Raw genomic sequence first — 13130 nt, forward strand, 5'->3', positions numbered from 1 at the left:
GATCTGCATGGTTATGGCCCAGTTTCCTTACTGTCAGGTAACACTATTGCTGTGGTAATTGCATAAGCTAACAACTTGTTTCTGAGTATAGTTCAATGTGCTGGTTATATAAAACCCCAAAGGGCTCAGGGCCTAAGTATCTATGAATCTACTTTCTGTCTGCCCAGCTGGAGTGAGCAGAGGCCCACTGAAGATCCCCACCTACTGAGAAATATACCAGAAGGGGACCCAAAGACAAGAACTCCAAGCGGAGCACCCCTTCTGTGGAATAAATAGCTTGCCTTTTAGAAACTATGATTGTTTAAAAACATGATTGTTCCAGAAGACCTTCCAGACTGACAGGAATAATTAGTGACAAATGTATTGATTTATAATTATAATAGTAATATAATTTTGATATAATATTTATTGTTGCTTTGGCTTCTTGCTGTTGTTCTTTGTGAACCACCAATTTATTATTAAGAGGGTTTAAAGGTTTTATAAATAAATAAAGCAAACAAACCAACACGAATACAGCAATAAGTAGGTAGATGGTTGTTATTTCACAAAAAAGTAATATTTAATAAGCTAATCTAGTGAAAGGTAGCAAATATTTTTGCTTGTAGCAAATATTTCTTGTAGCAAATATTTTTACTGTATTATTTAACTGATTACTTTTATTAAATCTTTCTTTTCAATTAATCATCACTTCTGAAATTCCCTTGAAAAAGGAAACTACCAGAGATACTAGCAAAAGGCATCAAATAGAATCAGGGCATATAATTTTATTTATAATGCTTTCATTAAACATGTTTGACAAATCTTACAATATAGTATTTTTATATATATTTATTTGCTTCCAAAAGTATATTTTCTTTCAAATAGATTTTAAAAAATATTGATGTTTTAATAAGCTGCATCCATTTATCCATCTTTTGTACAAACAACCAAAGCAGTTTTAAAATGAGTACAGAAATGGATCCAGAATCTGATAAAAGAAGAATTGTTTTCAAAGGTCAATCAACCATATTTGAAACATCAGCATATAATGAATAAATGTGTTCGGTGGCCACAAAACAATCTCTCACTATTACTTCTATCAGTGAAAATAGGGGGTTGAGGATCTACAGACAGCATTTATTCAGTGTCACGTCAGTTTAGAGATAATTTCTAGGAATGCTAATTGAACTGGAAGGGTCACATTTTGAATTGAGTTACATTCCTTCTAATTAAAATGACATTAGCTAACTATGCTGTCTGCATAGTTAGCAAATGTCAATGGCTAACTAAAGCATAAATATGGATACTATTATTAGAATAGGGTTGACAAAAATTCAGATTAGCTGTCTGTAGGTCAGCCTCAGGATCACATGTTAAAGCATGTTCAGGTATTCATATATAACAATAACAACGAAGATATTTTAAGGTGGTCAAATTACTTATAAAGAACAAGCTAAACATATCAACTTAAAATAAAGACTCAACCTATATAATAAAAATGGCTTAAACAAGGGCTATCAGAAAAATTTAGAAGTAGTAAGTTATATAGATCTCACATAAAACAAACATATGACCCTAGTGAGCATTAACTCAAGTAACAGTTCAAAACTAAGCCTCTTTCTGGAGTCTGTGAATCCAGCACAAATGGAGCTATATACAAACTATCAATAGTTTTTTAGTATTTGAAAATATCAGTTTTTCATGAACTGAACTTTAAGACAAAGGGAACATGATTTGCGAGTTGGAGTTAATTTTTAAAATAATGGGTTGGTTTTTTTAAAAAAAGAAATTACCAAACCATAATATTGTTATTGGTTATGTGTCCTGGGTTTAAAAAAGTGGACATAAATGGTAAGTTTATATAGCAACTTGCCATGATTATTCAGGTTGTTCCAGATGGGAACAATTAGAGAAATCTTTTGACTTGGAGGAATCTTTGACTTAAACTAGCATAACCTGCTGTTGGATAAACTTATGAATTTATTTACCTGCAAACAGCCTGCATCCAATCATCAAAATTCACTACAATGTAACTTGCAAACAGGATATAACAATGTGCATGCAGCAGGATTTCTATAGTTAATTGATCTAATAAACCTTCTTTGTTTTGTGACCACATTCTTTCAACTGATACAGCAATTCACTCCAGGCATGGGGATTCCAATCAGTATATGATACTATCTTATACATGCAGTGGTTTCCCATTCCCTTCAGTGGGGAGAACAGATCCACATGTAAATATAAAATGAGTCTAATAGAAAAAGCCCTTAAATATAGTAGAGGTTGGTTAAGGTTAAGGATCAAGTCTAATGTACCGTTCACCTTATCACAAACAGTCACACTCCTAACAGTAATGTAAATTCTTTAAATACACTGCAGCTTATATAAATATTCACCTTAAAAATGTTTAAAGTTTTTTTAAAAAACACAAAAATATCATTTAACTCATTCACCTGTTTTTTTTTAATCTCTTTCTTGTGAACTTACCTAGGGCTAATGTTTCAATATTTCATCTTCCATAATGACCCTATTCACTGATATATTCCCTTAAAATTTTGTATCTTGTGTTGGCGTTTACAATTTAAACTTTCTTTTAATGAACATCCCTTTAATGATGTTATGTCTGAATATTCTTTTCATGTCAAAATGGGTAAAAAAAAATCCATCATATTATTATACCATAAAATAATTAAATGCGGAAAATGACACCCTTTGTTCCAAAGATAGAATTCTTCATTTTCTGAGAACATACATCTTCTAAAATATCCCTATGCTACTGCTGCATAGTCACTGGTTTGTTCATTCTTCTCACTTTCTTGTGGACTGGTGATGGTGACTCTTGGGGCTGGGACTTTTTCATAAGTTCCATTGGAATCAACCTAGAAGAAAGAAAAAACACATTTGAATTTGACAAGTTTGTGTCATAAAGTTGTATTTAGTTTTGTAGTGTGTATATTCTAATGTATATTCATAATGATAAAGCAGCTCTGACTTCTTCAAGTTGGAAGTCATCGCTGAGCACGCCAACTGAGGATTAAGGTAGCTATATGATTAGAAAAAACAAACTCATCCTTGTTTAACAACTTATCTGGTGTTTGATTTCGTTGTACGAGGTGCAATGACAATAAAGTAAACTAAACTAAACTATTTAATGTAGCTTCCTACATATTATTCCGGGAAAATCCATCATGGCAACTAAACAGAGTCTGCTTTTGACTGGTATCAGATGTTCTGATGGATAAAATACTTTACATGATGCTTCACAAACCTCAATACTTTTCGGGATGCATGTTTCCACTGGTTTCATATAAAGCAAATTCACTCAAATGCATTATTTGAGAGATAGTGTTATCAATTCTAGTTTAGAACTATGATCAGAATGCATAGAGGTGCTTTGCAGGTAATATCCAACGTTCTTATATTATGAGATTCAGTATCCCCTATGAAAATTCCAGTAGAATCTTCCACAAAGAGAACGGTTTCCCTAAAACTGTGACACTAAGGGTAATGCAAATTGATTGCAGACTAACCTATTGCTATAGCAGACAAACGGAAGCATTTTCACACAGGTACACAAAAGACAACAACATGTTACCTGGATTTGATCATCAATACCTTCTTTTGTTTCTTCTGGATGACAACTGGGATCCACTTCCTCACCATTTTCTTCATTTGTGTTACCATGCATGTGGCCATTAGACTCTTGTCCTGCTTGGTCCTGCTCTTGTAATTCATCTTGATAATGGTCATTTTGTTTCTCTTTGCCTTCCTCCATTCCATTAATAGCCTCTCCATTTTCTCCATTCATCATTGCATATTCTCTTTTTTTTAAAGCTTTATGTTTTGGTGATACATTTTCTTCCTCATCCACAGTTTCTGCTGGTCGCTGATGAATACAGGAAAAAACTTTTAATTGAAATAACCCAGGGGAAAACCAAAAGTAGAAATATTATACTATGCACACTGCAGAATATTAATAGTAAATTGCCAAAAATTGAATCTGGATTTCCAACTTCAAGCAAACAATTTCAGTAAAAAATGTCAACAAATCGTGGAATATAACAGAAAAAGGGGGATGAGAGGGTTTTTAAGATTGAAGTAATCACAGGAAAATTTACAACTAGTACAAAAATATTTAACAGTAATCACAGAAGAATCAAAAACACCTTAAGAAATGTCAGAAGGACCTTACAGATCTTTTACCAACAGGGTGTTAAATAACATAAATATTTGCAGAGAAAGAATATATTCATAAATCAATTTCATTAGAAACTGTGACATGTCAGACAATAGGTCAGTTCAATTATCAAGTAAAAGAAAACATCCGCCCAAATGGTTTAAAGTGGCAAAGGGCCGGTTAAAGTGTTAGCAATCCTATGTTAACAAATATGAAACAAGAATCTGCAACCTGAAGATTGGAAATGTAAGGAAAAGAAAAAGAAAATTATTGAATCTGCATTAATTCTTCATGTCATAGACATTTGCTTAAAAATTTACAAAAAGAATAGAAAATGAAATACCAAACAGTGAAGTTTCAGACCAAAGGTGGATAATGAAGGAAACAAAATAAAAAGATATGTATCTTTGTTTTGTCAGCTACGCCAGTTTTCTGATTGTGTATATCATGATGAATACAGAACAGGCTATAATACATCTGCTAGAACACATAACTATTCTTTTGAAGAACTTTTACAAATAACTATATAATATGTACAGTATGAAAGGTACTTGGGAATACTGAGTGGTTTAGAATAGAGAAGGGAGATAGATAGTGAAATAGGCATATCTGTTTAAATTAAATCTATAACAAATATATTACAGATATGGCAGAACGGGAAGATATGTCAGTTGAATCAAAACAGGAAGCAAGGACAAATTTTGAGATATGCGGGTAACATTACATTTTCAGCCAAAAGTAAAGATATAGGAAAATGCATTATAAACAAACAGAAGGAGATAAAATCTATATGTTTAGCAAGGGATTGCGTTAGGTAAAATAACACACCCACCCCAATGATATGACTCTGTTCCTTAACAAATATGGACACTTTTCAAAACAACAGTGTGCATTATTGCTATCTTATATCCAGTGGCCCACCAATACTATCACAAATTGGTATCTGCTGGTCTATCTTTCGAAGTTTACACTGCTAACAAAACTTCCTGACTTTTTCAGTAGTAATGAATTCTTACCCTCAAAGGATATCTATAGTGCCTTGTTACTGATTTAAGAGGGAAAGCTCAGTTTTCAATTCTGCAAACTTGCTGTACTTTTCTGTTTAAAAAAAGAAAATTACTCAAACCCCAAGTGATCAAATTTAAACTGTCCAAAGCTTCCCAGAAGAAGGGCTATGTTACCTACAGGGGCTAATAAATTGTAGGAGGAGAGGACAGAGTTAAGCATGTCATCAATTTAAATAAATCTTCTCTGCTGCAACTTAACATTAATTTAAGTGCAAAGGATCAGGACCATCCATTAAATTGAACCCAGATAAGGGTCAACAGTATTCAATGGACTACTTGTGGGAATGTAATAACTTTAAACTGATGTGGCGCTTAACTCTGCCCCTCAGCTCTGCTACATAAATCTGCCAAAAAGAAAAATCAGGCAGATTTGTTCTTCTAATGCTGCATCAAAAAGTGGTTCTGTTAAAAGTTACATTTTCTCTTCTGCATTAAAGACAACTTACTGCCTACCTCAGAGATGTCAAACTCAAGGCCCGGGGGCTAGATCCGGCCAGCAGAGTGCTTAGATCTAGTCCGTGGGACTACCCTGGAAATAGTGAAGGACCAGCCCACTGTGTCTCTGCCAGTGAAAATGGAGCTTACGAGCCTCCTGAGCTCTGTTCTCGCTGGAAGTGGGTTGTAGGAAGCCACCCCAACCAAAAATGGGGCTTGCAAGGGCCACACATGACCCCTCCCCTGAGCTCCATTTTTGCTGGCAGAGAATTGCAGGAGGCCATCCCCGCTGAAAACGGAGCTCAGGAGTCCATTTGCACTGGCATCCCCAACACAAGTGATGTCATACTGGCCACACCTACCCCAGCCACACCTACCCCAGTCCCCCGAGGTCAAACACAACCTTGATGTGGCTCTCAATGAAATCGAGTTAGACACCCCTGGCCTAGCTTCCCTATCCTTTTCCTAGAAGTCAGCAGCCTTCTCATTAGTATGCATCCAAAGCATGCAATATCAATGTGAAAATGCAAACTTGTTTAAAATGTGGGTGTTTATCCAAACTTTGGAGATTACCTGGTCAACTGGGACCTCAGTTTGAGTGTCTTCATCTTCCTGGACTTCTGCTGCCCCTCGCATTTCAGATCGTTTTTTTCCAGCTTTGAAAATACCATCATCTGAAGTGGAAAAAAGCAGAGTCCATTTTGTGACACTGTGTGGTGAAATTATTGCACTGCATCTATTCTAAATGATATTTCATTGGTTATCTTTTGCATTATAACCATACCAGCATTACTAATGAAAAGTAATTTGAAGCTGTTTCTTCAAAAGTGTACTTCTGATTTTCTAAACAGATATAGTAATATGGTAACTCATGGAAGTGACACACATATTAACAGTTTTATCAATATAAAGACTTACCTGTGGAGAAACTCCATATCTGTGTCACTTCTACATATTAAAAATGACCCTTGAGGTTTTCCTTAGGGTTTGCTTTATTTATTCAATCAACAAAGCCTCAAGAAGGCAAGGTGGATAGAATAACATTGCTGATGACACAAGCACACATTTGGAGGAACTCAAAGAAGCACTTATTATCAGGTAATCCTAGTGAAAAGATGTCCATTCAGAATGATTAAATGAAAGAACTGGTGATACCACTATAACTATCTGAATACATAACTGCCATGAAATCTACTGTTGAACTACTTGAAAACAATGTTCGAATTTACTAGAAATAAAAATGGTATTATGTATTTTATTAATTGGATTACCAATACCACATCTTCTCTGAAAAATAGAAAAGCCAGAAAAATATTTGAATAATGATATGCTTGAGTGAGAAAAAATAACTGATTTAATATACATTCAGAAAATAGAAGCAGAGACAAATATATTTTGAGCTCTTTAAAAGCTGATAAAGTCTGCCTCTTGCTTTTGAAACAGAACACAGACACAAGAGAGGGCTTTTTCAGTAGTTGGGTATAGAATAATTCTCTACTTACGATCATTCAAAGTTACCACCATCACAGAAAGAGTGCTATACAACCCTTAAAGTATTCCAATTGCCATAAATGGTCCCATCAGCCTCCATGCAGTTATGTAACTGCATGTTGCCAGGGTGTGTGTGTGTGTGTGTGTGTGTGTGTGTGTGAGAGAGAGAGAGAGAGAGAGAGAGAGAGAGCTTTATGATCAGTCGGTGTTCTGAAGTCACCTAACTACGGTTCATGTTTTTTGCTAGTTCCTGGCAAAAAAATGGTTGTTCAGATGAATGGGTTCAATTAACAACTGTTGTGTTTAGTGACCACCACCACCCCAAAAAAAGCCAGAATATTACTTCCAGTCACATGGTGCCTCAACTTACGATGAGAATGACTTATAATAAGATTGTAACAAAGCCAGCCCCAATTACAGTTGTAACTTGAGGCCTACTTGTAGAGATTCTAGCACAAAGTGACCGCACAGCTCTCTTTAGGGAAATATTTGACTACTGGACTAAAAACATCGATTCAGTTAGGCCTCTGGACTATCTAGCTGAAGACATTTCTTTGGTATTGCTGATGGGTTTAATTTAAGTAGCATGCTGTGACATTCCTGTTTATTTATTTATTTTATTTTATTTTAGTACATTGTATCATATGTTTGGTAATTTTTACCTTGCACCAAGGTATATGTTTAAACCATTATTTCTCAAAATGCGCATCAATATTAATAGATGGATGATCAACCGAAAGAGCCTTTTGCACATTTCTTTCTGAGCATGAACTTGCATGTTGCTTTGAATTCAATAGCAAAGTTGAATGCAAAGTGACCTGTCAGCTTCAAAGACCTGCATGGAACTTAAATATCATTTATGTTCTTTAACATATACCATTTTTCAAAGGAGTAAGACACAGAGAACACAAGGTTTCTGTGTAAAGCTCTGAACATCTGACATCTCATCTGACCTGAAGCTACAGAGGAAATTACAACAGAGGGGAACAAAGCAGAAGTGACAGATTGCAACAAGAAGGAAATTGCAAGAATGGGTTGAGAATGTTACAAGCAGAAAGCATGAGGCTGGGAAACAAAGAAACCAGGCTGCAACTAGCATCTCACTATGGCTGCACTGGGAGAAAAAAGTACAAAAAGCAAGATACTGTCAACATTTAATATCATTTCCCCCGGTAACATTTTTTATTTATTTCCAGTGGAAGGTTTATTGTTATGGTTTTTAAAGACCAATCACTTTTGAGTTTAATGTATAGAAATACAATTATTAAAAGTATATTTCTTGATAAATTATTGCCCCAATTAAATCATTACTTTTAATCATAGTTACACAAATTCATTTTGTCATTTTAGGGGGTCACAGTATTGCAAGATTAAAAAATGTTGATGAAAAAAAGTACAGCTGAACATAAACTAAATGTTAAGCAATTAAGCAATACATGCCATTATCATCAATTCATACAGTTCATATAAAATGTTTCCAATTCAAGGGCCGCTTTAATGAATGCTGTCATTCCCAAAATTCCCAGCCTGGCTACGGAAGATTGAAACTAAAGTTTTAAATCTGTATGCTATGTTCATTTACCTTATGAATGACATTGTTGGATATTAAATTTTAAGTATGAAGGCCAATGAACCAAATCATTACACATCCTATACACAAACTTATAATTGCTGCTATTTTTTTATAATGTTAAATAATTTTGAGGTGTTTAATAGCCATTGAGTCTGCTGAGAAAGACATTTGAAAATGAAGTATGTCCACTGCAATGTTTCTCAACCATGGCAACTTGGCATGTGGACTTCAGCTCCCAGAATTCCCCAACTGACCATTCAGTTCACATGTTTTCAAGTTGCCAAGGTTGAGAACTACTGGTCTACATCAACTGACTCTTCCCAATCATTTCAGTGTTTTAGAGGTCACTGTTTTTGCTTGCAGAGCCAAAATAGTTCTACACAGAAGGCAAACCCATGAAGTTTGGGTTCCTAACCGTTGAAAAGAAGTCAACAAGCAATTTATGAAAGATGTTTAGAAAAGTAAATATGGAAATGTAGTGTCCTGTCAGAGCAGCTGACTGCAGTTTGAGCATGATGGTTATTCCCTCATCTCCCACTGCTCTTAACCCTCCAAGAGCCACTGTTTGGAGCGTTTATAGGTAATCTCAAGTCTTCTCCTGATTTGGAGAGGAATTATTGAACAGCCAGTCTATTTGCAGGCTCTTCATTCCACCACAATAATCAACCTACCATTTCCACCCCTCAGAAGTCTGATAATTTCTGAAAACACTGTGAATTCTTCTATCTACTGAAAAATATTTCTTCTTTTATGACACTCAGTTCCTACATTCAGTTTGAAAGAAACTGATATATTGTGAAAAAAAGAATATCAGATAACACATTAGAGTTTCAAATACTTAATAAGTAATCAATATACTTTAATTACATCCAGAAAATTAATGTTCCTTGCATAAGCTAATTTCTTAAGCAGGGCTAACAATTAAAAATGCATTGCACACAAATGATAATAGTATGTACAACCATTTAATGAATTTCAAATTTGAAGTTCAGCATTGGGGAGAAAATAATCATGATAATAGGCTGTTTCCCTTGAATATTTTATGTAAATCAGAGACATTTACAAAGCTCTAAGTTCAGCAAGTAAGCTGGAGAATTAATATAACTTCAAAAGAAAAAAATCAGTGTAATTTATCACATGCGATCTTGTTTTTTAAAAAAACACAGAACACATTTTTCATTAGCTGTAACAGATATGTAAAAGAAATAGAGAAGAGATTCCATCCTATTCTCTATGATAGCACACAAAGACACAAAGAGAGGTAGAGAAATTGCCATTGCTCTAAATATTTTTTTAAAAAGTATCCTATGAGAATTATAAATTTATCACAAAATAGGGACAGTTTTCTAAACAAAAAAGCAGCCTCGTCCAAGTTATCTTTGGAGGGACAAACCTCTTGCAGAAGAAGATGACATTTATTCAATAAAATGTATGTGAGATGAAAATGAAGGTATAACATATCCCAATGATAATAATAATAACAGAAAAAATATGGGAATATTATTAGAACCTATGTAACTATACAATTAGTCCTTGCTTAACAATAGTACTTGGGACTGGCAACTCCATCACTGAGCAATGCAGTCATAAAGTGTGATGTCACATGACTGTGCCATCTGACAGCAGTTGCAGCAGCCCCAGTTGCAGTCATTAGGTGAATCTTGCACGGTTGCAGCATCCCATGGTCATGGGATCGCTGTTTGCAACATCTTTCCAGATTCCCCATTGACTTTGCTTGTTGAAAGCTGGAAGCAAATATCACACGTGGTGATCACGTTATTGTGGATGCTGCAATATAGCAATTGCAAGCTAGTTGCCAAGCACCCAAATTGCAATCAGGTGACTGTGGAGATGCTGCAACAGCTGTAACTATGAGAATCCATTCTTTTCTTTAAACAAATTTTATTAATTTTCAAAGACAATACATAAACAAACAAAACATAAAACATAAAAACATAAAACATCTTTTCTGAAAGCTGCTTGATCCCGGGTTACATCTCTTCGTACAGACACAAATTCAAATTCATGTTCATTTTACATACCATTCCATATCTTATTACCATTTTCCATTTTCTATATAGCTTCTCGCCTCTTTTAACTTTCTTAATTTTATTTTATTTATCTCATCTCAGTTCAAATCATAATGCTTATTATTCTTTGTTCGTTTTTCCAGCTATCTATTTCTCTTTTCTCTTTAAACAAAACTTCTCCTGTACACTGATTGGAGTGTGACGCCTTTAACTCTTTCCCCTAAATTTATAATATTTAATATAATACACGACTTCCATTGGGATTCTGTTTAGTACATTCTAAAATTACACATTATATTTTATAAAAAGAAAAAAAATTATAAGTATATAATATAATTAAAACAACTATCAATGCCAATACAAATCTAATCATTAATATTAATATTCATTTATCTCTTAAATATTTTACACGTTACTTTTCAGTTGAATATCATACTTTTATGGGAACACTTATACTTTCCATATACTTTGCATAGTTATATTCCCCCCACATCACATATTTTAAATCATTGTATCATTAAAATGTTCCCATTTCCTCCTACCTCAATTGTCTCATTTATTTCATTGCCTTCTTTTTATTCACAAAAATTTCACTGTTACACTAAATATTTTATCCCATTCTTTGATCACATGTTGTTTCCAATTTTCTAACATTAATTCTAAGTACAAATATAAGAATACAATCTTATGTACCTTTGCAGAATCCCTTTTTCAATTAAATTTACCCATTATCTCTAAATGAATCTTGTTTCTTTACATCTTGCTCCCCACCATTAAGGCTTCTCATTCCTTCCTTCCTCCCTTGCTTGTTCTTCTCCCTGCCCTTTTTACCCCCTTGTCTCTCCACCTCCCTTTTTTTCTTCTGCTTTCCCCCTTTCTGTTGTTTTCTAACATTATATCCACTTTTCACCTTATTTTTCTCTTTTTTGGTTGTTTTTTCAAGTCTTAAAGTCCCCTTTTTCTTTTCTTCTTTCTCCCTTTCTTCTCCAAATAAAGTTACTTGTTCATCAAAGATGGCTTCTTCTTTGTCCCAATCATCTTGTTGCGCAGTTTCCCATAAGTGCAAATCGCCATTTCTAAAAATTGAAAAAGAGTGCCAAGAGAGTCTTTCCCTTCTTGTTTTTCTTCTTTGTATTTTTTGTATTCAATTTTCAATTCATCCACAAGTGATGCCATTGTAGAAAGAAAAAGTTTTTCCAAAACAACCACCCAAGAGTTTTTAGTCAAAAATAATTCCCAAAAGTCCCAAAGTCACCAAACAATCCAAATAAGCTGTTTCTTTTAGCACTTTCTTCTTTCTTCACTTTCTCTTTCTGGGGTTACTGTTTAGTTACAAAGTTCCAGTTAAAATATATCTTTTAGAAGTCTTGTTAGTATTTAATAGTTCTTTGAGATTCTAGGCAATCTCCTCCTTACTTCCAAATCCTGCTCCAATTCTTTTCCTCTCCCTTCCCACTTACAGCAAAAAAATTTTTTAAATATTCAGAAATCCTTATCCCTTTAGCATTTAATTATCTATTAGTGCCAATGCAGGGTTTTTCCGATTTCTCTTGCATTTCTATGTCATGTTAGGAAGGAGAGTGAAAAAAAAGAGAAAAACTTCCCCTTTTAACTTCCATTTGCTGCTTGTAAATCTCTGGAAATGATGTATCTTTCGCAAATTTTAAGTTCCAGGGTACTTTCGTTGTTGCTTTGTCCTGGTCAGCAAAAAAAACCTTTCACTTCTTCTCAACTCCTCCTGCACTTTCTTTTTCTGGCTGAGCGCTTCTATGTGGCGGCCATTTCTGATCGCCGCTCAGCTGCCTTCGGAAAAGGGGGTTTAGCTGGCTAGAGAAGAGAGGTGCGATATCTCTTGACCCTGCCAGATTCCCCCTGTCTTCGCCACCTTCTACGGAGGTGGCTAGCCCTGAAGCCAGGTGGCTCAGGGCACTCCAGCAGCGAGCGCAGGCAGAAACTGTGCACAGTCACAGATTCCTGCCTGCCCCGAAGCGCTGCAGACTGGAACACCTCAAGGATCCATTCTTCAGCACCCTTGTAACTTCAAACATTGGCTGAACAAGTGGTTCTTCAACAAGGGCTACCTGTGCCAATTTTTCAATCTTGATCTTGCTTGCAATGATGCCATTTTACCCATGCTTGAAAAGTGCTAAAAGTACTAATGGAAAGGACAAAATAATGATGTCACAGAATCTAGCATTCACTGTTTCCTATATAGAGCACACAAGCAAATTTAATCTCCACTTCATGAAAAGCTCCATGAGGATGGTTGGGTTAGAACTACACTTCACCACAAACAGCCAGAAACAGATAGGAAACTTTGTCAATCTAATACTTTAATTAATCTATTAATTTATGACATCTAGATTCTAACTTTCTGC

At 34.8% G+C, this 13130-nt stretch overlaps 1 protein-coding gene across 12 annotated transcripts in view; it reads right to left on the minus strand.

The window, feature by feature from the left end:
- Window positions 1-526: 526 nt before the first annotated feature.
- The window catches only part of DCDC2 (doublecortin domain containing 2), a 52902-nt gene continuing 40298 nt past the window's right edge, over window positions 527-13130 (minus strand). For 7 of the 12 annotated variants that reach the window (XM_087930951.1, XM_087930954.1, XM_026699518.2 and 4 more), the window contains exons 10-12: window positions 6232-6332; window positions 3575-3865; window positions 752-2858 (exon numbers count right to left, since the gene is read on the minus strand). In XM_087930951.1, coding sequence (XP_087787077.1) covers window positions 2748-2858; window positions 3575-3865; window positions 6232-6332 — 503 coding nt within the window. In that variant the 3' untranslated portion in view covers window positions 752-2747. Of the gene's footprint in view, window positions 2859-3574; window positions 3866-6231; window positions 6333-13130 lie in introns of all 12 variants that reach the window. The other 5 variants (XM_087930955.1, XM_087930959.1, XM_087930960.1 and 2 more) reach the window with 2 other exon arrangements.

The sequence above is a fragment of the Pseudonaja textilis genome, chromosome 3 (assembly GCF_049901715.1).
Source record: "Pseudonaja textilis isolate UNSWEBS1 chromosome 3, rPseTex1.2, whole genome shotgun sequence".
In the NCBI taxonomy this organism is placed as follows: Eukaryota; Metazoa; Chordata; class Lepidosauria; order Squamata; family Elapidae; genus Pseudonaja; species Pseudonaja textilis.